Here is a 24,600-nt window from a genome sequence, read left to right on the forward strand (position 1 = left end):
TAACACTTCCCTGCTCCATATGACATTTCATTGGTGCCATATTCTTGCGGTCTCCGTTGTATCTCTGCAGTGCCCCATGCGGCTGCTTCGTGTGATACTGCCATGCTGAAAGCCTTGTCCAGCGTAAGATCCTTTTCTGATAGAAGCCGTTTCTGGGTTCCTTCACTTTGAAGCCCACACACAAACTTGTCCCTTAACGTATCTGCTAGTCCCACTCCAAACTGGCAGTGTTTCGATAGTTTGCGCAGTTCCGTTAAGTACTCAGCATTACTTTCGTCTTTATGCTGGTTCCTTTTGTGGAACTTAAATCTTTCTGCTATCAGCAGCGGTGTGGGGTTTAAGTGGTCCTGTAGGATTTCTACTATGCTTTCGAAATTCTTATCCACGGGCTTCTCTGGGGTTATTAGGTTTCGCAGTAAGCCATAAGTTTTTGCACCCATGGAATTTAACAAAACCAGTGCTTTCCTAGCATCTGGCACTTCATTCGCCCTGCAGTACACCTCAATGCGTTCCACATATGTCGCCCAATCTTCGACTTCATTGTCGAACGCAGTGATACTGCCACTCTTCGACATCCCTGGGTGTGATTTAACTGTCCAAAATGGTGTCTCCCGCGCTCTCCCTTCTTCTCTGTGGCTCAATGGCATCTCCCGCGCTCTCCCTTCTTCTCCCCGCAGACACGGTTCAGCCCTTGAGCCCTGGCTGTGCTCTGCGCGTTCTCCTGTGCGCCTTTCCCATTGCCGTCGCTCGGTCCTGAACCCGGCTGCTGCTTTACCCTCTCTCTCTCTCTCTGTTTGTTTTTCCTCGACGCCACTCGGTTTTCAACCCCCGGCCGTGCCCTGTGCACTTCACCCTCTCTCTTACCCCATCGACGCTGCTCGGCTTTTTCTATGCCGTCGGTCGGCTCCAGCCGCCGCTGTCCGGGAAGGGTCTGCGCTGTACCTGTTGACAGTCTGTTGCTGGATCATCGTGGCTGGGGAACCAAGCCCGGCTCTCAACAGCCTCCCCTGCGATGTTTACTCTCTGCCGGATGACTGGACGGCTGCTCGTGGTCGACGCCCGTGCTTCTGGCCTCGACTTTCTTCCACCGTCCTCCCGGAGCGAATCCTTGAAGGGAAATGCAGAGTTGCAGGCAGATTCGAATCGACCTCGTCGCCACTGTTGGACCCGTGATTCTTAAAGTATGATGTTTTCCAATAACTACACGGAGGCTGTAACTTAACAATCAACAGGTGTTTACTGGAGTAGGGTAGTCTCAAGACTGACAGTAGAGGCATGCTCAAGGCTTATATACAGGTGTGGTCACTGCCAGTACTACAGTATACAGGAGCTGTAAAAGTAGTTCTCTCTTAAAGGTATATACACTACACAAACCACCTCCCAGTCTGAAAAACATCCATCCACCACCACCCTTTGCTTCCGGCCACTTCACTTAATGATTTGATGTATTTTGTTATATGATTAAATATGCTCTGTAACCAACTAGTTGTGGCACACTTAGCATACAGCATTCATTTGTTATGTTGAAAATAATTTCTGTTTCGATATATTTTGTCTAGCTTTTCACAGCACACAGCAAACGTACGCATAAGGTTTAAACTACTCGTGGAAATACTTCTCAAGATATACAATCCTGTTTGTGTGTGTTTAATATAAGGTATTTTTGTCACCCTGCCCTTTAATGATTTGGTGTTAATACTCATATCCTCTTCCTCCCACACATCCAGCAGTTTATCCAATCACAAGATAAACCGACAGCTGCCTTTCGGAAACTTTGAGTGAAGACTGGCGAGGTCGACAGCTGGAAGACTTTGAGATGTGAAAAAGTATTGGTCGAGGGGGCCAGTGAAAGAGTGAGCGTGTCCCACCCAGAAGCACTTCACGTTGTCAAGGAAGCGGAGGTTTTATGAGGAGTCTTGTTGGGGCGGCCTAGAGACTGAGGGGGGTGGGGGTTTCAGAGCCACATGTTGCTCCAGGTATGAAGTGGCTTCCGTTTCTTTAATCCTCCCGCACTCTTTGTGCTCCGGATTGTTTGGAGTTCGGCTGCTGTGTGTGTGGGTTTTTTTGTGTGTGGATCAGAGACATTAAGTGATTGGGACATCGGTGATTGGGAAAGACTGGGTCCTTTCTCTCTGGCTGTGTGTGTGAACCAGAAGCGGCACCGCCATGAGCAATGAAAGCTGCGAGAACATCACCGACGTCAGCCAGCAGGCCGGGCCGGCCATCAGCGCCATCATGTTCGGCGCCGGGGTGCTGGGCAACGCGCTGGCTCTGGTGGTGCTGGGAGTCCACAAGAGAGACAACAGGAGCAAAGTGTCGCTCTTCCACATCCTGGTGAGCAGCCTGATTGTCACCGACCTGATGGGGACCCTGCTCATCAGCCCGGTGGTGCTGATGGCCTACGGCGGGGGTCGCACGCTGGTGGTCCTGCAGCTGTGCAACTACTGCGCCTTCGCCATGGCCTTCTTCGGGCTCACCTCCATGTTCATCCTCTTCGCCATGGCGCTGGAGCGCTGCCTCTCCATCAGCTACCCTTACTTCTACCAGCGGCACACCAGCAAGCGCTGCGGGCTGGTGGCCATCCCGGCCATCTACACCTTCTGCCTCCTCTTCTGCTCGGTGCTCCTGATGGACTTTGGCCTCAACGCGCAGTACTGCCCGGGCACCTGGTGCTTTATCAAGATGAAAGTTCAGACGCTGGAGATGAAGCACCGCGTCTATTCCCTGTCCTATGCCATCCTGATGAAGGTGCTGATCGTTTCCATCTTGCTGTGCAACGTCTCGGTTATAGTCAGCCTCTGCCGAATGTACCAGAAGCAAAAGAGGCGGAGACACTCGAGTACACCCCGGGCAAGAAGTGATCGATTTTCTCAGTCGGAAGAAGTAAACCACCTCGTTCTTTTAGCTATAATGACAACTACTTTCGTTATCTGTTCGGTGCCTATCACGGTGAGTGTTAATACAAGGAGCTTCGTCCATCTAATTCCCCGTGGCACTTTTTAAAACCTGGCGTCTAACGTTTAAGGAAAAAAAAGAAAGTAAATGTGCGCCTGTTGTTATCCCCAACTAGTTTCAATTTTGCTTACATACTAAATTGGATGCTAGAAAAATAGTGGGGTGAGCAAAAGGGAAAATGTGCGTGTTAAGGGTTTATTAAGGACTGTGAAAGGTTTCGATAAAAATGTGCAGTTGCACAGAGGAATGGAAAAAACGTGTCTCCTGAAGTTCTGTTCAGAATTGTGTTAGCCATAGGAAGGAAAGGCAACGTCAGCACAGTTCCTATATATTGTTTAAAATAATCAGTGGGGAATTTAGCGGGGATGCGGCATGATCCAACCCACCTAGCTCCTGCTGAGAGTTTCAAACCAGCAACCCTGAGAGTCATTTACCGCCAATGGAAACTCATTCAATCGTTTTTGGAAAGCAGGGGGCGGAGAGTAGGTTACTTCTATGGAGATGTCCCAAGTATAGGTAACACCTTCAAGGGAGAACAGAACATTTAAGGGGTGGGGGAAGAAGCTGTAATCTAATCATAATGTGAACGACAAAGAATATAAACAGAAAATTATAAACAAACTAGTGTATTTCACCGTCATCTGTATTAACAGCATGTCAGATATTTTACAATTCATATAACATCAGAATTTTTTAATGAAACCATAAACATTAGATTTTTTCTACTTGACATTCTCTCTGACTCTCAAAGTTCGTTACATATGCTTTTATTTGATTATGGATTTTAGTTAATTTTGTTAAATTTAAATGATGAGGAGTCTTATATGAACATTATACAGTAATAAATAAACTGCTATACCATACATAGGTGTCACAGTAGATTAGTTGTATTTCTAATGCCATTAATACTCTTTAACCGTACATACCTTTAAACAACTGAAAATTTAAGGATAGGAATGTTAATTAAGTTTCCTGAATAAAGTTGCACTTGTTTGTTAGTAATTAAAAAATAACATTTAATGTATCTTCATTTATAGCCTTTGTTCCATATGAGGACAGAATGTCAGTCATAAAATTAATTTATGAATTTGTCAATGTGAGTATAGTATCTCCATGACATCATCATCTATCATCTTCAGGATCCAGTCTCCAATTCAGGCTTTATAAATTTGACTGCTAGTTATAATGGCAAAGTTTGGCTCATTCTTGCACATCCTAAGGCTGGCTGAATGAAGCTTTTGTAATAAATTACCTGGCAATTTAGCCAATTGAGAATTGTAAAATCAATATTATTGGCTATTTTTCAGATTCTTCCACTATACTCCAGTGCAGTGCAGAGGGAGTGCTGCACTGTCAGAGGTGCCGTCTTTCAGATGAGACGTTAAACCGAGGCCCCGTCTGCTCTCTCAGGTGGACGTAAAAGATCCCATGGCACTATTTCGAAGAAGAGTAGGGGCATTATCCCCGGTGTCCTGGCCAATACTTCTCCCTCAACCAACATAACAAAAACAGATTATCTGGTCATTTTCACATTGCTGTTTGTGGGAGTTTGCTGTGCGCAAATTGGCTGCTGCGTTTCCCACATTACAACAGTGACTCCACTTCAAAAAGTACTTCATTAGTTGTAAAGCACTTTGAGACGTCCAGTGGTCGTGAAAGGTGCTATATAAATGCAAGTCTTTCTTTCTTTCTTTCTTTCTTTCTTTCTTTCTTTCTTTCCAAATACAACTGCAGGAAATTGCTGCCAGCTGCCATTCGATAGGCTGCCTTTTAACTCCACAAAGAGTAGTGTAAGAAAATATTTTTAATGAAAAGAGAATAAATATCACTTGCTTTTTAAAAAAAGTATTTGCAGATTGGCATCCTTAAAAAACAACTTTAAAAGTTGAATATAATCAAATATGAAACATTAGAAATGTCATATTCCTAAGCTTATTTTAAACAGTAACAGTGTTTACAAGGATGATACCAGAACTGCTTTGCAAGGATGGCACTAGAACTGCAAGGTTATACCTATCAGGAAAGGATGAACAGGCTGGGAAAAGAAGGCTGAAGGGTGACCTAATAAAGATCTTTAAAATTATGAAAGGTTTTGATAGCGTAGACACAGAGAGGATGTTTCCTCTTGTGGGGAAGAGGAAAACTAGAGGCCATCAATATAAGACAGTAACCAAGATATCAAATAAGGAGTTCAGAAGAAACTTCTTTACGCAGAGAGCATTGAGAATGTGGAACTTGCTACCACAGGGAGTAGTTGAAGTGAATAGTATGCATTTAAGGGGAAGCTAGATAAGCATATGAGGGAGAAAGGAATAGAGGTTTATGCTGATAGACTTAGGTTACCCCCCTAACCCTACTTCCTTCTGTGTCCGCCCCTAGAAAAACTCTCTCCCAACTCTCTTACAACTGCACTTACGAGATCCCAACTGTCCAGCCTTTGGCCCTCCATTCACCACGACATTTCTGCAGCTACCAATCTGCTCAATCACACCCTCACCAACACTTTTGATGCCCTAGTCCCTATTAAAACAATTACTCTCTCTCACCCTGGCCGTTCCCCCGGTACAGCCCTCATTTTCACTCCCTAAAGTCTTGAACGGATATGGTAGACAACTGGTTTAGCCATTCACCACCAGATCTGGCTGGACCACATAAAGCATCATCAGGTCCTGCTCTCGTCTGCCAAAATTGCTCACTATTCCAGAATCATTCTGGAATGCAAAGATAAACCCCGATTTCTATTCTCTAATGCTAACCATCTTCTTAAACCCCTCTCCCTGTCTCCTCCACTCTCACCTCTGAAAACAAGTGGGAGGAGTGCATGGACTTCTTTGTCTCTAAGATTGAGACCATCCATTCAGCTTCCTATGCCACTTCCCTTCCTTCCCCTAGCCTATCGGGCCAAACTTCCTCTAAGGTTCCCCCCTGCCCTAGCCCTGAACTCGCATCTTCTCCAGTTTCTCTCCGATCTCCCCTCGTGACCTCTATGCGCTCATCTTGTCCATGTCCATGTAAGCTGACATTGTTAATGGTTCTCTTTCCTTAGGCACTGTCCCCCTCTCCCTCAAATCTGCCGTCATCACCATTATCAAAAAAATAACCCGTGACCCCTCTGTCCTTGCAAACTACCGCCCCATCTCCAACCTCCCTTTACTCTCTAAAAGTCCTTGAACGTGTTGTCACCTCCAAAATCTGTGCCCATCTTTCCTACAACTCCATGTTTGAATCCCTCCAATCAGGTTTCCACCCTTGCCATAGTACCGAAACGGCTCTCATCAAAGTCACAAATTACATCCTTTGTGACTGTGACAAATGTAAACTATCCCTCCTCGTCCTTCTTGACTTGTCTTTGACATGGTTAACCACTCCATCCTCCTCCAACGCCTCTCCACCATCGTCCAGCTGGGTGGGACTGCACTCGCCTGGTTCCATTTTTATCAATCTAATCGTAGCCAGAGAATCACCTGCAATGGCTTCTCTTCCTGCTCCTGCATCGTTATCTCTGGTGTCCCCACAAGGATCTAGCCTTGGCCCCCTCCTATTTCTCATCTACATGCTGCCCCTTGGTGACATCATCCGAAAACACAGCGTCAGTTTCCACATGTACGCTGATGACACCCAGCTCTACCTCACTACCACTTCTCTCAACCCCTCCAGGGTCTATAAATTGTCTGACTGCTTGTCCGACATCCAGCTCTGGATGAGCAGAAATTTTCTCCAGGCAGTGGTGGGTAAAGTTTTAGAAACAATAATCAAGGAAAAAATTAACGGGCACTTGGAGAGGTTTAAGCTAATTAAGAAAAGCCAACATGGATTTGTAAAAGGCAGATCGTGTTTGACTAATCCAATTGAATTGTTTGATGAAGTAACAGAGAGGATTGAAGAAGATAATGCAATGGATATTGTCTACATGGACAGGCGTTTGACAAAGTACCACATAGAAGGCTGGTTAACAAAATTGAGGCTCGTAGAATAGGTGGGTCAGTGGCAGCTTGGATAAGGAATTGGCTTAAGGACAGAAAACAGCAAGTTGTGGTAAATGGCTGTTTTTCAGACTGGGGGATGGTAGACAGTGGTGTTCCCCAAGGGTCAGTGCTGGGGCCACAAGCGTGAGGTGATGCATTTTGGCAGAAGGAACAGGGAGAGGCAATATACACTTAATTACACATTTTTAAAAGAGTGTGCAGGGACAGCGGGACCTGGGAATTAATGTGCATAGGTCCCTGAAGGTGGCAGGACATATTGAGAGAGTGGTTAGCAAAGCATATGGGATCTTGGGCTTCATAAATAGAGGTATTGAGTACAAAAGTAGTGAAGTTATGCTGAACATTTATAAAGCGCTGGTTAGGCCACAGCTAGATTATTGCATCCAGTTCTGGCCACCACACTTTAGGAAGGATGTGAAGGCCCTTGAGAGGGTGCAGAGGAGATTTACCAGAATGGTTCCGGGGATGGGGGATCTTAGTTACAAGGACAGGTTGGAGAAGCTGGATTTGTTTTCATTAGAGCAAAGGAGGTTGAGGGGTGACTTGATAGAGGTGTACAAGATTATGACAGGTTTGGATAGGCTAGACGGGAAAAGGCTGTTCCCACTAGTTGATGGTACAAGGACTAGGGAACACAGATTTAAGGTTTTGGGCAAGAGAAATAGGGGGGATGTAAGGAAAAACTTTTTTACGCAGCAAGTGGTGAGGACCTGGAACTCGCTGCCGACGGAAGTGGTGAAAGCGGAGACACTCAATGTTTTCAAGGGGAGACTTAATAGGCACTTGAGGGAAATAAACTTGTAGGGCTACGTGGATAGAGCGAGGGAATGGGACTGACTGGATTGTTCTACAGAGAGCCGGCATGGACTCGATGGGCCAAATGGCCTCCTTCTGTGCTGTTATAACTCTATGACACATCCTTGTTTTCAAATCCCTCCATGGCCTCGACCCCCTGCCCCCATCTCTGTAATCTCCTCCAGCCTCACAACCCCCCTGAGATATCTGCGCTCCTCTAATTCTGCCTTCTTGAGCATCCCTGATTATAATCGCTCAACCATTGGTGGCCATGCTTTCCGTTACCTAGGTCCTAAGCTCTGGAATTCCCTCCCTAAACCTCTCCGCCTCTCTACCTCTCTTTTCTCCTTTAAGATGCTCCTTAAAACCTACCTTTTTGACCAAGCTGCCCTAATTTCTCCTTATGTTCCTCGGTGTTAAAACATTTTTTTGTCTTCTAATACTCCTGTGAAGCACCTTTGGACGTTTTACTACGTTAAAGGCACTATATAAATACAAGTTGTTGTTGTTGAGGAAGGATGGGAGGAGGCTTGAGTTGAGCAGAAATGCTGGCATGGACTGGTTGGGCCGAATGACCTGTTTCTGTGCTGTATATTCTATGTAAATAAAGGAAAATCCCAAGGTGTTTTATTATAAGTATATTTAGGGCAAGAGGATAACCAGGGAAAGAGTAGGGCCCATTAGGGACCAAAGTGGCAATCTGTGTGTAGAGCCGGAAGATGTACGTGAGGTTTTAAATGAATATTTTGCATCTGTGTTCACTGTGGAGAAGGGTGATGTAGGCATAGAAATCAGGAAGCAGGATTGTGATATACTTGAACAAATTAGTATTGAGAGGGAGGAGGTACTAGCGGTTTTAGCGGGCTTAAAAGTGGATAAATCCCTAGGCCCTGACGGGATGTATCCCAGGCTGCTGTGTAAGGCAAGGGAGGAGATTGCAGGGGCTCTGACACAAATTTTCAGAACCTCTCTAACCACAGGGGAGGTGCCAGAGGACTGGAGAACAGCCAACGTAGTAGCATTGTTCAAGAAGGGTAGTAGGGATAAACCAGGGAATTACAGGCCAGTGAGCCTAACATCAGTGGTAGGGAAATTATTGGAAAAAATTCTGAGGGACAGAATTAGTCACCACTTGGAGAGGCAGGGATTAATCAAGGATAGTCAGCATGGCTTTGTCAGGGGGAGATCATGTCTAACCAATTTGATTGAATTTTTTGAGGGAGTGACTAGGTGTGTGGATGAGGGTAGTGCAGTTGATGTAGTCTACATGGACTTCAGTAAGGCTTTTGACAAAGTCCCACATTGGGGACTGGTCAAGAAGGTAAGAGCCCATGGGATCCAGGGCAATTTGGCACATTGGATCCAAAATTGGTTAGTGTCAGGAGGCAGAGGGTGATGGTCGAAGGTTGTTTTTGTAACTGGAAGCCTGTGTCCAGTGGTGTACCGCAGGGCTCGGTGCTGGGTCCTTTGCTGTTTGTAGTGTACATTAATGATTTAGATATGAATGTAGGAGGTGTGATCAGTAAGTTCACAGATGACACGAAAATTGGTGGAGTGGTAAATCGCGAGGAGGGAAGCCTCAGGCTACAGGACGATATAGACGGGATGGTTAGATGGACAGAACAGTGGCAAATTGAATTTAACCCTGAAAAGTGTGAGGTGATGCATTTTGGGAGGACTAACAAGGCAAGGGAATACACAATGAATGGTAGGATCCTAGGAAGGACAGAGGATCAGAGGGACCTTGGTGTGCATGTACATAGATCCCTGAAGGCAGCAGGACAGGTAGATAAGGTGGTGAAAACAGCATATGGGATACTTGCCTTCATTAGCCGAGGCATAGAATATAAGAGCAGGGAGGTTATGATGGAGCTGTACAAAACGTTAGTTAGGCCACAGCTGGAATACTGTGTGCAGTTCTGGTCGCCACACTATAGGAGGGATGTGATTGCATTGGAGAGGGTGCAGAGGAGATTCACCAGGATGTTAACTGGGCTGGAGCGCTTCAGCTATGAAGAGAGACTGGACAGGCTGGGGTTGTTTTCCTTAGAGCAGAGAAGGCTGAGGGGGAACCTGATTGAGGTGTACAAAATTATGAGGGGCATGGATAGGGTAGATAGAAAGGAACTTTTCCCCTTTAGTAGAGGGGTCAATAACCAGGGGGCATAGTTTCAAGGTAAGGGGCAGGAGGTTTAGAGGAGATTTGAGGAAAAACTTTTTCACCCAGAGGGTGGTTGGAATCTGGAACTCACTGCCTGAAAGGGTGGTAGAGGCAGGAACCCTTACAACATTCAAGAAGCATTTGGATGAGCACTTGAAACGCCTTGGATACGAGGCTACGGACCAAGTGCTGGAAAATGGGATTAGAATAGACAGGGCTTGATGGCCGGCGCACACACGATGGGTCGAAGGGCCTCTTTCTGTGCTGTATAACTCTATGACTATGTAATTCTATGTTTGATCTCTTTTTATATTTGTTCTCAGATTCGTGCATACATCGGGGCAATTTCTCAAGACAGAGACTACAAAAGTGACCTTCAGGCTCTCCGATGTTTGTCATTTAATTCAATACTTGATCCATGGGTTTTTATTATTCTAAATACATCTATGGTTAAAAAGATGTTGTCCAGGATATTGTGCTGTAAAATTACTTCTAAAAGACAAGAACGGGAAAGACAAGAACAGCAGACTACATCTTTCATAAGGATTGAAATGTTCAAACAAGAGTCACTTTGGGACAGACAGTCCTGATACTTGTACTGTATTGTAGAAGGTGTCGTTTTCTGAAATCTGGTAGTCACCAATCCATCTGTTAGAAGGAAAGGCGCACTCCAGCACAGTATGGGATTTGGCAAAGCAGTTTGCTTTCTGACATTTACACTGAGTAACAGGACAGTTTACAATAGTCAACAGGTAAGGAGCCTGTGCAGAGGACTTAGTCCTGATGACTACAGACACTGACTGCCAAACAACATATTTGTTTCTGATTTTTCACATATTTGGAAAAGTGTTTTTTGTACCAAGGTAAGTAAAGGATTTTAGTTCAGTCAAGATGTTCAAATTCTGGTGATATATCTTGTAATCATTTGCTTCTCTGTGCATTTGGAACAAATGAAAAACATTTGTTTTGCATTCCCCTCTGGCATATATGTTGTTTAAAAGCTAAATTATTTTTCTACATTTTGTTGTGTATCCGCTTTAGAGTGTGTTCACCCTCTATATAGAAAACCTTCTTGCTAATCAATGGGTCTATTTACACAAAGTCACTAATGGCAATGGTTTTGTTAACGAGTTTGAATGTATGGATTACTGTACAATTGGTTAGGTTAGGACAATGTGGACTGTAGTCCTGCACTGACGGCCTAGATTTCACTCAACATAGTTGAGGTGGGTAGATTACCATTGACCCCTGTGGCTCAGTGGTAGCTTGCTCGCCTCGAGTCAGTGGGTTGTGGGTTCAAGTCTGACTCCAGAGACTTGAGCGCATAATCTAGTCTGACACTTCAGTATGGTACTGTTGGAGGTGCCGTCTTTCAGATGAGATGTTAAACTGAGGCCCCATCTGCCCTTTCAGGTGGACGTAAAAGATCTCGTGACACCATTCAAAGAAGAGCAGGGGAGTTCTCCCTGGTGTCCTGGCCATTATTTATCCCTGAACTACCATCACTAAAACAGACGATCTGGTCATTATCTCATTGCTGTTTGTGGGACCTTGCTATACGCAATTTGGTTGCCACATTTCCTACATTACAACAGTTACTACATTTCAAAAGTACTTCTTGGTTGTAAAGTGCTTTTGGATGTCCTGAGGTCATGAAAGGCACTATATAAATGCAAGTCTTTCTTTATTAGATGATATTTTGTTCATGAGGTTTGAGTTGACAATGATTGTGCCAAAACTTGAAGTAACAATTAATTTTGGAATTTTACAAAATCACACCGCCAGACAGAAAATCGTGCAGAGCATGTGGTCAGATTTCCAATATGTGCACGCGCCAGAATATTTATGTCCCCCACTTATGAAACAATCCATGCCTATGTCTCAAGGAATGGATTCGTCCCCACCTCAAGGCTTGAAATACTTCAGGTAATCCAAAGAAAGCTCCACAGCCCAGGTCATTATCTCCACCGAGCCCTGGACGCCCATCGCCCCACTGTCCTTACCAGATACCACTCATTTGTGGTTCAGCAAGTTAACTTCATGATCTTCATCCTTGTCTTCAAATCTCTCGATAGGTTTGTTCTACCCTATCTGAATGATCTTCTCCAGTCACATGGTCAAGCGTGCATCCTCGTCCTTCTGGCTCTAATCTTCTCTTACTCCAGACTATTTTTTGTTACCTACACCCTCTGCTTCACCATCAGAGGTCAATCATTCAGCAACTATACCCCTGCCCTCTGGAATTCTCTTCTACATCAATTTGCACCTCTACCTACCTACCTGCCTGCCTTCAAAAACTTTTTAATAGCCCATCACTCCACCACAACTTCAATTTTCTCCTGCCATGTCCAAATTTCACCTTTTCAGTGCGATGCCCACCTCCCTGTCTTGTGGAGCATTTATGCCTAAATACATAATAATGACATTAGAAAGAAAGCAGAACTTGCATTAATTACCTTATCACATCTCTCAGAAACATCTCAAAGCATTTCATTTCTAATGAATGAATTTTTGAAGTGCCTTTATTATGTAGGTGAACTTTATTCAACAAGGTGGCTATTAAATCCAGAAAACTAGTTGGCAAAGCAGTTGCTATATTTGTCTCTACAATTTTATGTAAATAGGCCCAATGAAACCTGTTTTCAGAGTATATACTGTTAAATGCACTGCAATGTTCATAATTTTTATTTCAGAATAGACCACTTTTGTTTATTGTAGATAATATTTAAATTAATATATTTTTTTCTACATAGTAAAGGTTTAAACGTCCCACTACCATTCAGGCTATTCGGTGTATCTCTGCTATGTATCCAGTTTTGTTTTCATTCCACTCCATAGTTAAATATATATTGGTGCATTTTGCAAGTCCTATTATATAAGGATACTCAAGTTAAAATCCTAGCCTGCCATGCTTGCCAAACTTTATGAACAAAATAAAATAAATATTCTATATCTTTGAAACTAACCCCCACATTTAGACTGACCTCTTTCACCCATTGCCAAGCCTGCTGTTTGAGTTGGGAGAAGAGGATGATATGGACTATGATTCAAAATTGATTGATGGAAGTTCATCTCTGTGTGCTGGGACAGATCCGCAAAATACTCTCAAATGGAGGCCCACTGAACAGCTGGTAATACTCTACCAATGTCCAGTATCAGACATAGCTTTGGACACACCAGTTAGGATTCAAGTGTTCTGTTACAGAGCCATCAGGCCACTTAAATGCTATTTTAAAAAGTGAAGGTACATTTTATACTTAGCATAGATTCCTTCTTTTATCATATAGTTAAAACTTCTTCTTCCACTCAGTCAAAAATTGACTTACATTATGTATTTTTTAAATTAAAAATATTATTGATATTGTTTTTGTTCTGTTTTACAAAGGTCCAGCAAGATAATAAAACATCTACATTTTTCCTTTTGAATCTCTGTAATTTTGCAGAGTTGACTTGAAACTTTGTATATACAGTATAACATGGTACATCCAGAAATAGGCATGAATTTTGAAAGCATTTCCATTGGTGGTGACACTGCCTAGTTTTGTACAGTAGTTGTAAAACATACAGCTCATTTCATGATCAGTCGCTTCTGGAACCAGTCTGGTGCCTGAATCAGCCCTCACATATGCATTTCATTAAATGTTTCAAATGTGAAGCTATGCATTAATTAAACTTATTGAAAATTGTGCATGCACGCTACTAGCAGCACATCAAATTACAGATTTGTCTGTTGCACAGACAGTAAAGTATGAATGATATAGTTCTACCAACTTAAGCCTGTAGTTTCATTAATATACATGGTGAAAACTGTACAAGAAATATTAATGTATTTCTAATTTTGGTAACAATTTTATAATATACACTTCATAATGGAACCTTTGTAATGTGTTGCAAACAATTTTTCCAATAAATATGCAGGGATTTTTCTTTTTTTTGACTCTTCCAGGAGATTTCATGGCTGCAGGGGTGGTGGGGGCTGTGAAGGAAGGGAGGGAGGGAGGGAAGAGAAGCAGGCTTGATGAACCAGCTGGTCTTTTCCTGTCTGTGAATTTCATATGTCATAACATCACATTAACACAGCATTGGGAATTTCATTTGGCACAGTACAAAATTTCTAGGACGCACCTAAAACAGGAAGAAACCTTAGAACTTCCACAGAAATTGATGTTTTGACTTGCAAATTAAATACATCGTTCATATCACAATGTTCCCCCTATTTTTTGGGGGTGCATGGTCCCTTTAACGGGCTGCGCAGCCCATTCAAATGCTTGAAATCTCCCGTTCAAAAGCCGGTAAGTGGCTTGTGCGGGACCTCCCTGTGCCACGCAGATTAGTGGGAACGTTGCTCATTTGTAAGGTTTAAGGTTTTAAATATATGCTGAGAAATGTTTCTATTTATTCAAAAAATAAAATCTGTATTAAAATTGGGAGGAGGAGAATGGCATAAATTTTCCAGATGAAAATGCAGGGGTAAACTCCAAGGCCTAGAAATCCGATAAAGTCCAAAAACGGGTGGTGCCATCCCAGGACGAGGTTTGCTCGCACCCGTTAAAAGATTGCAGGCAGCACCATTATTTGAATGCAGCGCACATCCTAGTGTGGAACGCGCTGCCTCAGGCCGTGTGCTCAGCAGGAGGCTATCTGTGCTGTGTGATCAGGAAATCAAGATTTATGAAACTGAAGTGGAATGTTTTTATTTCAAATTTCCAGCATCTGCAGTATTTTCTTTTTGTGAAATGTTTCTAGTTCTGTTTCTCGTGTTTTATAGGTTGACAGAGAATTGAAAACACATAGGTATGCAAGATAAATCAAAGCCTAAAAATACACTAAACTGTCAGATTTTAAACAATGCAACCTGCAGTTTAGCTGAAATCTATGTTTAATTCAACTGCTGACACTCTCAAATAGTTAGCCAGCTAATTTTTAGTATAATTATTAGTCAAAAAAAGTCTGATTAAATGACTGCAATTTGGGTGGAATCATAGCAGTTTGAAAAAGAAAGACGAGCATTTATATAGCACCTTTCACGACCACCGGATGTCTCAAAGCCAATGAAGTACTTTTGGAGTGTAGTCACTGTTGTAATGAGGTTCCAAATACTTGAATTTATGAAAAATCATGCTACATGTGTCATAAAATTTCTGATTACACCATCTAGTGCAAACAATGTCAAAATTATTTGAAACAGTGACCAGTTGAGAATGCAAACCTGTCACAGAGCCTGGGTTTGCTGGGGCTGCCCATATTCTGCATAGTAATTGAAGAGAGAGATCTATAGATCTTCTCCGCTTTCTCCCAGCTCCGATATGTGCTGGCAGTGGCTGCATGCACTTGCGTGCTTTGGAGAGGGCGTTAAAAGGAACAGCGACGAGCAAAATTGCACATTGTGCGCCAATTTGGCATTGCACACCGACTGACGTCGTGATCTTGATCATTAAAATATTTGAGGCGAGTGCAGGCAACGACAGCGCTGCTGACCTGTCCAATATGGCGGCCACCACGTTCTGTGCCGGAAGTGGGTGGAAGCGAGTTGGCTGCCATTTTTTTCAAAACCAGCTTTAACAACCGGCGCTAAGGTGCCAAATATTCTAGGCCAATGTTCTGAAAACCTCGGCAAAAAAAATACACACTAATTTATATTTACTATTTTGAGACCAGTAAATATAATTACTAAAATAACAACAGAATGTGCTGAAAACACTCAGCAGCATCAAGGAGAGAAGAAACAGAGTCAATGTTTCAGGTCGAACCCTTCGTCAGAACTGGAAAAGGTTAGGGAGGAGAGATTTTTAAACAGGGGCAGGGAGGAGGGGAGGAAAGAACAAAGGGAAGGTCTGTGATAGGATGGAAGGCAGGAGAGAGTGAATGACAAAAGGGATGATAGTGCAAAGCAAAAGGAGAGGTAATGGGACAAGTTAAGAAACAAAAGATGGCTCTAGATGAGGTGTGGATAATGATGGCAGCAATATTAACAGCTACCATGTGAGGAAACGAGAGAAGAAAAAGAAATACAGGGGCCAATTTATAGTCTGAAATTGTTGAACTCGATGTTGGGTCCAGAAGGCTGTAAAATGCCTAATAGAAAGATGAGGTGCTGTTCCTCGAGCTTACGTTGAGCTTTGTTGGAACAATGTAAGAGGCCGAGGATGGAGAGATCAGAGTGGGAGTGGAGGGGAGAATTAAAGTGACAGGCAACCGGAAGCTCGGGGTCATGCTCGCGGACTGAACGGAGGTGTTCCGCAAAGTGGTCACCCAATCTGCATTTGTTCTCCCCAATGTAGAGGAGACCCCATCGTGAGCAGAGAATACAGTATACTAAACTGTAAGAAGTACAAGTAAATCGCTGTTTCACCTGGAAGGAGTGTTTGGGGCCCTGGACAGTGGGAAGGGAGGAGGTATATGGGCAGGTGTTGCATCTCCTGCACTTGCATGGGAAGGTGCCGGGCAAAGGGGAAGGGGTGTTAGAGGAGTGGGCCAGGGTGTCGCAGAGGGAGCGGTCCCTTCGGAATGCTGAAAGGGGGGGGGAGGGGAAGATGTGGTTGGTGGTGGGATCACGCAGGTGGCGGAAATGGCGCAGGATGATCAGTTGAATGTGGAGGCTGGTGGGGTGAAAAGTGAGGACAAGGGGAACCCTATTGTGGTTCTGGGAGGGAGGGGAAGGGGTGAGAGCAGAAGTGCGGGAAATAGAATGGACATGATCGAGGGCCATGTCAACCATGGTAGAGGGGAATCCTCGGTTGAGGAAAAAGGCAGACATACACAAAATTATTTTCTATTTTTTTTTAATCACACTCTCAACCTCTTTCCGTGCTTTCAAAAGGGCTATAGGTTTATTCATTTTAGTATGGAAGGTGGCATCGTCAGAACAGATTCGGCGGAGATGGAGAAACTGGGAGAATGGAATAGAGTCCTTACAGGAAGCGGGGTGGGAGAAAGTAGTCCAAGTAGCTGTGGGAGTCAGTGGGCTTATAGTGGATGTTGGTCGATAGCCTATCCCCAGAAATGGAGACAGAGAAGTCGAGGAAGGGAAGGGAAGAGTTGGAGATGGACCATGTGAAGGTGAGGGAAGGGTGGAAATTGAAAGCAAAGTGAATGAAATTATCTAGTTCAGGGCAAGAGCTGGAAACGACACCAATACCGTCATCAATGTACCAGAAAAAGAGGTGAGGGAGGGGATCTGAGTAGGACTGAAACAAAGAATGCTCCACATATCCCATGAAAAGGCAGGCATAGCTATGGCCCATGCGGGTGCCCATAGCAACACCTTTAATTTGGAGGAAGTTGTTGTGTATGTACCTTTAAGGGAATAACTGGTCTCAGACTGCAGTACCGACAGTGACCACCCCTGTATAAAAGGCCCTAGCAGGCTTCTGTAGTTTCAGTTTCCAGGTTGTCTCCATTCAGTAAAGACTTGTTATAATCAACTCCTGCAGTCCGTGTCTCAATTATACACGGACATAGTACTGGCGACGAGTAAGAAACGAACTTACCTGCAACTCGGCAGCACCTCAGACGACGTTATTGAAGGTCGAAGCCAGAAGAAAGAAAAAAAAATCCAAAGAAACTTGAGAAACGGGCGTCGACCGTGGGCAACTGCCCTCCAAATCATCGGATTGAAAAGTGCAGGAGAGACTGTCGTGAGCCAGGCTTGGTTCTTCAGTCTGTGGTTTCCCAGCTAATCGGGCTGGTGGCAGGTAGTGCACTGATCCTTCCTGGGCTGCGGCGGGCTAGAGCTTGATCGGGTGGCTCTGCAACGGGGCCGGGCAGCGAGTCGGGAAGCAAAGAGAGAGAGAAGGTGGAGCACACAGGGCGCGGCCGGTGCTTCGAAGCCGGGCAGCGTTCGGACCTAAGAAGAGGGAGGGAAGTGTCCCAGAGGGTCCGCTCCACGACGGGAACGGTTCTTCAATTAACGGAGCAAATATTGAAGCGCGATAGAAAAATAAAAATACCGCGGAGAGCGGCGTTGGCAGCAGCGATCGGGGAGGCGCGAAGACCATAGGGCGTCGCCATTACAGGATAGTAAAATAAATATAATCGCCAGCAACAGTGTTGGCAGCAGCGGCAGCGGCGGGAAAGCGCGGGAGGCGCCATCTTAACTTGGCGGGGAAGAAGGAAAAGCACGGGAGGCGCCATTTTGATCCATCGGGGACGAAGGCAAAGCGCGGGAGGTGCCATCTTAGATTTTCAAGATGCCAAAGACTGGCGATATCACTGCCTTCGATAATGCAATAGAAGACTGGACCACGTATGTGGAAAGAGTCGAGGGCCTAGAAATTGAGTTTTGGCGCAGCCAGGGCTTTAGCGCCGGAAGTTAGTGCCGGAGCTAAGTCGCGCTGGTCGGGCCCAAAATTCAATAGTTCTGCGCCCAAACGGCTGCCGGCGCTGCTGAGAGCTGTTTGCGCCTGAAAACTGGCGCTACGCGCTGAATATCGCCGCTATTCCGGCGCTGCAGCGCCCGCTGCGGTGCGGCAGGTTCGGGAAGTGCAGGCCTCCTCCTTCCCTTAAGGAGGAGCTGCCTGCACCCGGCCGCGGCCCGCGAAAATCTTTTTAAAAATGAGCCCGGCACCTCGGACAAGTGCCGGGCTTGCTTCTGTTCCGGGGGGTGGGGAAGTCCGGGGAGGGAGCTGCGGCCAGGCGGCCGGCGGGAAAGCGGCCAGCCGCCGCGGGGCCTTTAATGCGCCGGCGCAAAGTCATGTAAGACTCTGTTGCCAGAGTCTTAGTTGCGGCTGCCACGGGCGAGGCGGCCGCAACTGAATTTCGGCGCTGGGGCCCGTCGGCATGGCAACCGGGATGCTGCGCACACCGATGACGTCATCGGTGCCGGCGCAGCGCTACCGGTCTACCGCGGCGGAAGGGCCCCAGGCAATTTCGGCGCCGGCGCCAATTGCAGCGCTAGGCCCTCTAGCGCCGCAAAATCGGCGCTAAGGGCACTGAATTTCTAGGCCGAGGTATATTGCGAGGCAAACGAAATAGCCGATGAGAAAAAGGCATCGGTATTGCTAAATTTAATGGGCGCAAGAACGTACGGCCTATTGTGGGACCTGATTACTCCAGCCAAACCGAAGGCGAAGAGTTTTAATGAAATTGTTGCTATCCTACAGGAACACCTAAACCCTACACCGCTGCTGATAGCAGAAAGATTTAAATTCCACAGGAGAAATCAGCATAAAAATGAGAGCAATGCTGATTACCTTACGGAACTACGCAAGCTATCAAAGCACTGCCAGTTCGGAGCAGGACTGGCAGATACCTTACGGGACAAATTTGTCTGTGGACTCCTGAGTGAAGGAACCCAGAAGAGGTTACTCTCAGAGAAAGAGCTGACGCTAGATAAGGCTTTCAGCGTGGCAGTATCGAAGCAGCAGCAAGGGGAGCTGCGGAAATACAACAAAAGCCACAGGAATACGGCACCCACGAAATGACACGGGGATTTGCAAAATGTTATTGCTGTGGCAGAACAAACCATGACCAGAAGGACTGCTGGTCCAAGGACAAAATATGCAGGCAATGCGGAAAGATGGGACACATTGCACGAGTTTGCAGGTCTGGGAAGAAGACCAACGACAACAAAAAGGCTACTAAGGAACCATACAGGAAAGTTCAAAAGATGACGGACAGTGGTTCCGAAGACCAGATGCGCGATAGTGAATGCGGGAACAAGAGACTAAGCTGTCTCAAACTTCACAACGTAATCATAAAAGAGGATCACAAAACCATTTGGGTCACCCTCACGATAGCAGGGTCCCAAGTCAAAATGGAATTGGATACAGGATCAGCTCTAACCGTCATGAATCGACGAGACTACGAGCGGCTATTTTCACACATACCCTTGAGAGAGACATCCATTGTCTTGAGGATGTATACGGGGCAAAAAGTATACCCCAGAGGAAAAATAAGGGTGCCTGTCAAATACAACGGCAAGAAAATACGGAAATTGTATCTCTACATTCTGCAAGATGGTGGACCACCGTTATTAGGACGTGAATGGATCAGAAAGATAAGTTTAGACTGGCACTCCATTCAGGCGCTGACGGTGGCTGGTAAAAAGGATGACGACGTCACTCCTGGACGATTGTCAACAATCTTAGCTGACGCCAAAGAGGTATTTCAACAAGAACTGGGCACTCTTAAAGGCGTAACCGCCTCAATAAAAATAGAGGAGAATGCAATTCCCAAGTTTTTCAAAGCAAGACCGGTACCATATGCAATTCGCCCAGCCGTTGAGGCAGAGCTGGAGAATCTGGAGAATGCAGGCATGTTATCTAAGGTAGACTGGAGCGAGTGGGCGACACCCATCATTCCTGTCATGAAGAAAACGTTAAACAATAAGCCTGAGGAGCCAAGGAAGGTTCGCATCTGTGGGGACTTCAAGGTGACAGTGAACCCAGTCCTTCACACAGTACAATATCCTCTTCCAAGGATAGAAGATATCTTCGCCTCACTATCTGGAGGGAAGCGTTTTACAAAAATTGACCTAGCACAAGCATATTTGCAGATGGAGGTTGAAGAATCCTCTAGGAAGTATCTCACGATAAACGCTCACAAAGGTCTTTACCAGTATAATCGACTGGTATTCGGAGTAGCATCAACTCCGGCGATATGGCAAAGAGCGATGGAACAAGTCCTGCAAGGGATTCCGGGGACTCAGTGTTACTTGGACGACATCCTAGTGACAGGTGAAGATGACAGTGAACACCTTGCCAACCTAGAGCAGGTGCTCACTAGACTACGTGAACATGGGCTGCGAGCCAATCGCCCCAAGTGCGAGTTTTTTAAGAATCAGATATCGTATTGTGGCCACGTGATTGATGAAGAGGGGTTGCATAAGTCCCCTGACAAAATTGAAGCGGTAGTTAAGGCTCCTGAAAATGTGTCGCAACTGAGGTCATTCCTCGGATTGGTGAATTACTACCATAAGTTTTTGCGGAATTTGTCCACAATTCTGCATCCACTGAACGCCCTACTACGAACGGGAGTAGCATGGAAATGGAGCGATGAATGTAAGCGGGCCTTTCAGAAGAGTAAAGACCTAATCACTTGAAGAGAAGTATTGGCTCACTACAACCAATCACTACCGATAAGACTGGCGTGTGATGTGTCTCCCTACGGCATTGGGGCGGTACTGTCACATAAATTCCTTGATGGTTCAGAGAGGCCGATAGCTTTTGCGTCACGCTAGTTAACTTCAGCCGAGCGTAACTACGCCCAGATTGACAGAGAGGCCCTCAGCCTGGTGTGGGGGGTGAAGAAGTTCAATCACTACCTGCACGGTCAGAAATTTACTCTACTAACTGATCATTAACCTCTCGTCTCCATTTTCAACCCTCAGAAGGGTGTACCGATAATGACGGCACAACGGCTACAGAGGTGGTCCCTTTTCCTAGGGGCACACCAATATGACATCGAGTTCAAAGGAACTAAACAGCATGGGAATGCTGATGGATTGTCGTGCCTACCGTTGCTGACGGTGGAAGAAGAACTGGCAGTGGATCCAGTGGAGTTATTCCACTCGACTATAGTCGAATATCTCCCTGTGACGAATGCAAACATAGAAAAGGAAACACGAAATGACCCGACACTCTCCTGGGTCTATGATTTAACGGTGAAGGGATGGCCAGCACATGGTGAACCACTGCTGCCAGCATTCTCGCCAAGAAGAGAACAGCTGTCAGTGTGCAGAGGAACCTTGATGTGTGGATCCAGAGTAGTAATTCCACCCAAATTGAAGGATAGAGTGCTCAATGAGCTTCATGAGGGTCATCTGGGAGGGGTAAAAATGAAGAACTTAGCCAGAGCGTTTGTGTGGTGGCCGGGAATCGAAAGAGAAATCGAAGAGATGACCAAGAGCTGTACAGGATGCCAGAAGGTCCAAAACGCCCCACCACAAGCCCCTCTACATCCATGGGAGTGGCCCTCATCTCCATGGCAAAGGGTGCACATTGATTTTGCTGGTCCCTTTATGGACTCGATGTTTTTAATCGCGGTGGATGCACATTCAAAGTGGCCAGAGGTAATAAAAATGTCCACAACCACCACAGAAAAAACTATCACAGTCTTACGAATCATATTCGTCAGGAATGGGCTGCCTGAACAGATTTGCTCTGACAATGGACCACAGTTTGTGTCTGAAGAGTTCCGGAGGTTCTTAAAGAACAATGGTGTTAAGCATTACACATCCGCCCCATATCATCCAGCCACCAATGGATTGGCCGAGAGGTTTGTTCAAACATTCAAGAAGGCTATCAAGGCAATGTGTAATGAAGATATACCCCTACAACACAAGGTGGATAACTTCTTGTTTGCCTACCAGAATGCGACACATGCGGTTACCAACCAAACTCCAGCCATGATGTTCTTCAATTGAAGACTACGATGCTGCTTGGATTTGGTTAAGCCAAACGTCAGAAGAGATGTGGAGAACAGGCAGTTTCAGAATATGAATGAAAGGCCGACCAGGAGTTTTAAGATAGGTCAACCTGTTTTGGCCCGGGACTACCGCACAGAGAAATGGCAGCCAGGAACGATCTGTACACGGCAAGGACCTCTAATGTATACCGTGGACGTTGGAGAGAGCATTGTAAGATGCCATGCTGACCAGATTCTAGAGTCACTGGAAAACGTCAACTCCACACCACGAGCTGATACACCTGGCGATGAAACCGAAGTACCAACTGCATCTACCGCAGAATCGGTGATATTGGAAGCAGATGAACCAAACAACGACATTGATCCCGACTCAACCTTGCCAGAGGAACCTGATATCCCAAAGAGGCGTTATCCAGACAGAATCAGGAAGCCTCCTCAAAGACTGAACTTATAATTGCTTAACTTCAACCAATGTATCTAGCAACCGTAATTGTAATTGTAATTAGTTATTATTTAGTTGTTAAATGAATGTTATGTACTGTTTATCTAAAAGGGGAGGAATTGTTGTGTATGTACCTTTAAGGGAATAACTGGTCTCAGACTGCAGTATCGGCAGTGACCACCCCTGTATAAAAGGCCCTAGCAGGCTTCTGTAGTTTCAGTTTCCAGGTTGTCTCCATTCAGTAAAGACTTGTTATAATCAACTCCTGCAGTCCATGTCTCAATTATACACGGACATAATAGAAGTGAGTGGAATCAAAGGAGAAGTTGTTCAATGTGAGAACAAGTTCAGCCAGGCGGAGGAGGGTGATGGTGGATGGGGACTGGTTGGGCCTCTGTTCATGGAAGAAGTGGAGCGCCCTCAGGCCGTCCTGGTGGGGGATGGAGGTGTAGAGGGATTGGACATCCATGGTGAAAAGGAGACGGTTGGGGCCAGGAAACTGTTAAAGTGATAAATATAATTACTAGTCTCAGACCAATAAAATAAATTTTCCACAAAATTATTTTCTATTTTCTTTTCTTTTTTTAAAATCACACTCTCAACCTCTTTCTGTGCTTTCAAAGGGGCTATAGGTTTATTCATTTTAGTTTTTTTTTAAAATTGTTTCAACTTTTCAGAGCCCATTTAGATTCACCCTAATATTAAGGTCCATCAAGTCCACACTCAGTAAATGTGACCATTGTCAAATCACTGGCAGCACAGTAGCATCCTGACACCCAGGGTAGACTTTTCCCCTCTCCCCATGGAGGGACAAAACAATGTGATGTTATTCCTTGGGGAAGTGCCTTTTTATTCCCACACTATTAATGTTATATTTAAATGAGTGTTTTTTTCCCCTAAAGAAACTCCAGACATAAACCATGTCTTTGTAAAGAAAACAATCATTTATATACCAGAAAAAAAAATAAACAGTATCTTTGGATCATGCACAATTTAGAATTGCTTTAACAACAATAAAAAAAACCTTCTGATTACCAAAAATGATTACCCTTTTGGAAAATAAACGTCTATCCTAGACTAAACCCTCAATAAAAGTTTATACAGACTCATGGTTAGCTCAGGCTTGCCAAGGCCCTCTAAATATCTTGATGGACACAGGTTGTGGTGTAGCACATAGTTTACTGTCGTGCTCAGGGCAGCTGTGCAAAAAGCAGCGAGGTAGAGAGCTAGCTTCTTCACACTTTTTTAATAGTCATTTTATTTTTGAACCGCTCCTCTGGGAGTGGGAGGTTGCTTGCCAACCAAAGGCTTCTTCAAGTACAACCCCAGGATTGATTGACACTCCATTTTTTTCTTGTCAGTGTCTTTAATGTAGCCATGTTATGTAGGTCTTCAGCTGGTCCGGAGCCTGGTTCTGCCAGTTCCTATGGTGATCTCTTCTTCTTTTGTTGCAATCATGAGGTGTACCTTTTTGCTTCAGCCTGCATGGAGCCGATGTTACCCTTTCAGATAAAACTTTGGTTTATTATATGTATTTTTACCACACCTGTCATAATCCATGTGCTTCAATGTATTGTCAACCAAGGAAGTCCATTTCCTAACAGTGGTTTGAATGCTTTCGGTTTGTTTTAACATATTCTGTATAAAGAATAACATGAAACTACTGTACAAAAACACATTGAAATATATGCTTCGTAGTACATAATCCAATTTATCTCTTCCCTATTCCTAAAACTGCAGTGCTTGCCATCTCAAGTATAATCCTTTGTCATGCTGCATTGTCTCAATCTCTAAGCCATGCTGAGCATAATGGAAAACAAATGAATATTTTAAAAGCAATTTGTATAAGGAGTACTGTATAAGAATGAGCCTTTGTTCTTACTGTATGATGTGAT

The 24,600-nt window shown here is 44.9% G+C and overlaps 1 protein-coding gene across 1 annotated transcript; it reads left to right on the forward strand.

Annotated features, from left to right (window-relative positions):
* Window positions 1–1,740: 1,740 nt before the first annotated feature.
* LOC147109337 (prostaglandin E2 receptor EP2 subtype-like) lies at window positions 1,741–13,829 on the forward strand. The gene is made up of 2 exons (XM_086003181.1): window positions 1,741–2,949; window positions 10,221–13,829. Exons 1-2 carry the CDS (start codon window positions 2,167–2,169, stop codon window positions 10,485–10,487), a joined length of 1,050 nt encoding a protein of 349 aa, XP_085859307.1. The 5' UTR covers window positions 1,741–2,166; the 3' UTR covers window positions 10,488–13,829.
* The last annotated feature ends 10,771 nt before the right edge of the window (window positions 13,830–24,600 follow it).

The sequence above is a fragment of the Somniosus microcephalus genome, chromosome 12 (genome assembly GCF_052327205.1).
Source record: "Somniosus microcephalus isolate GS21.2 chromosome 12, FLI_Smic_1.0, whole genome shotgun sequence".
Taxonomy (NCBI): Eukaryota; Metazoa; Chordata; class Chondrichthyes; order Squaliformes; family Somniosidae; genus Somniosus; species Somniosus microcephalus.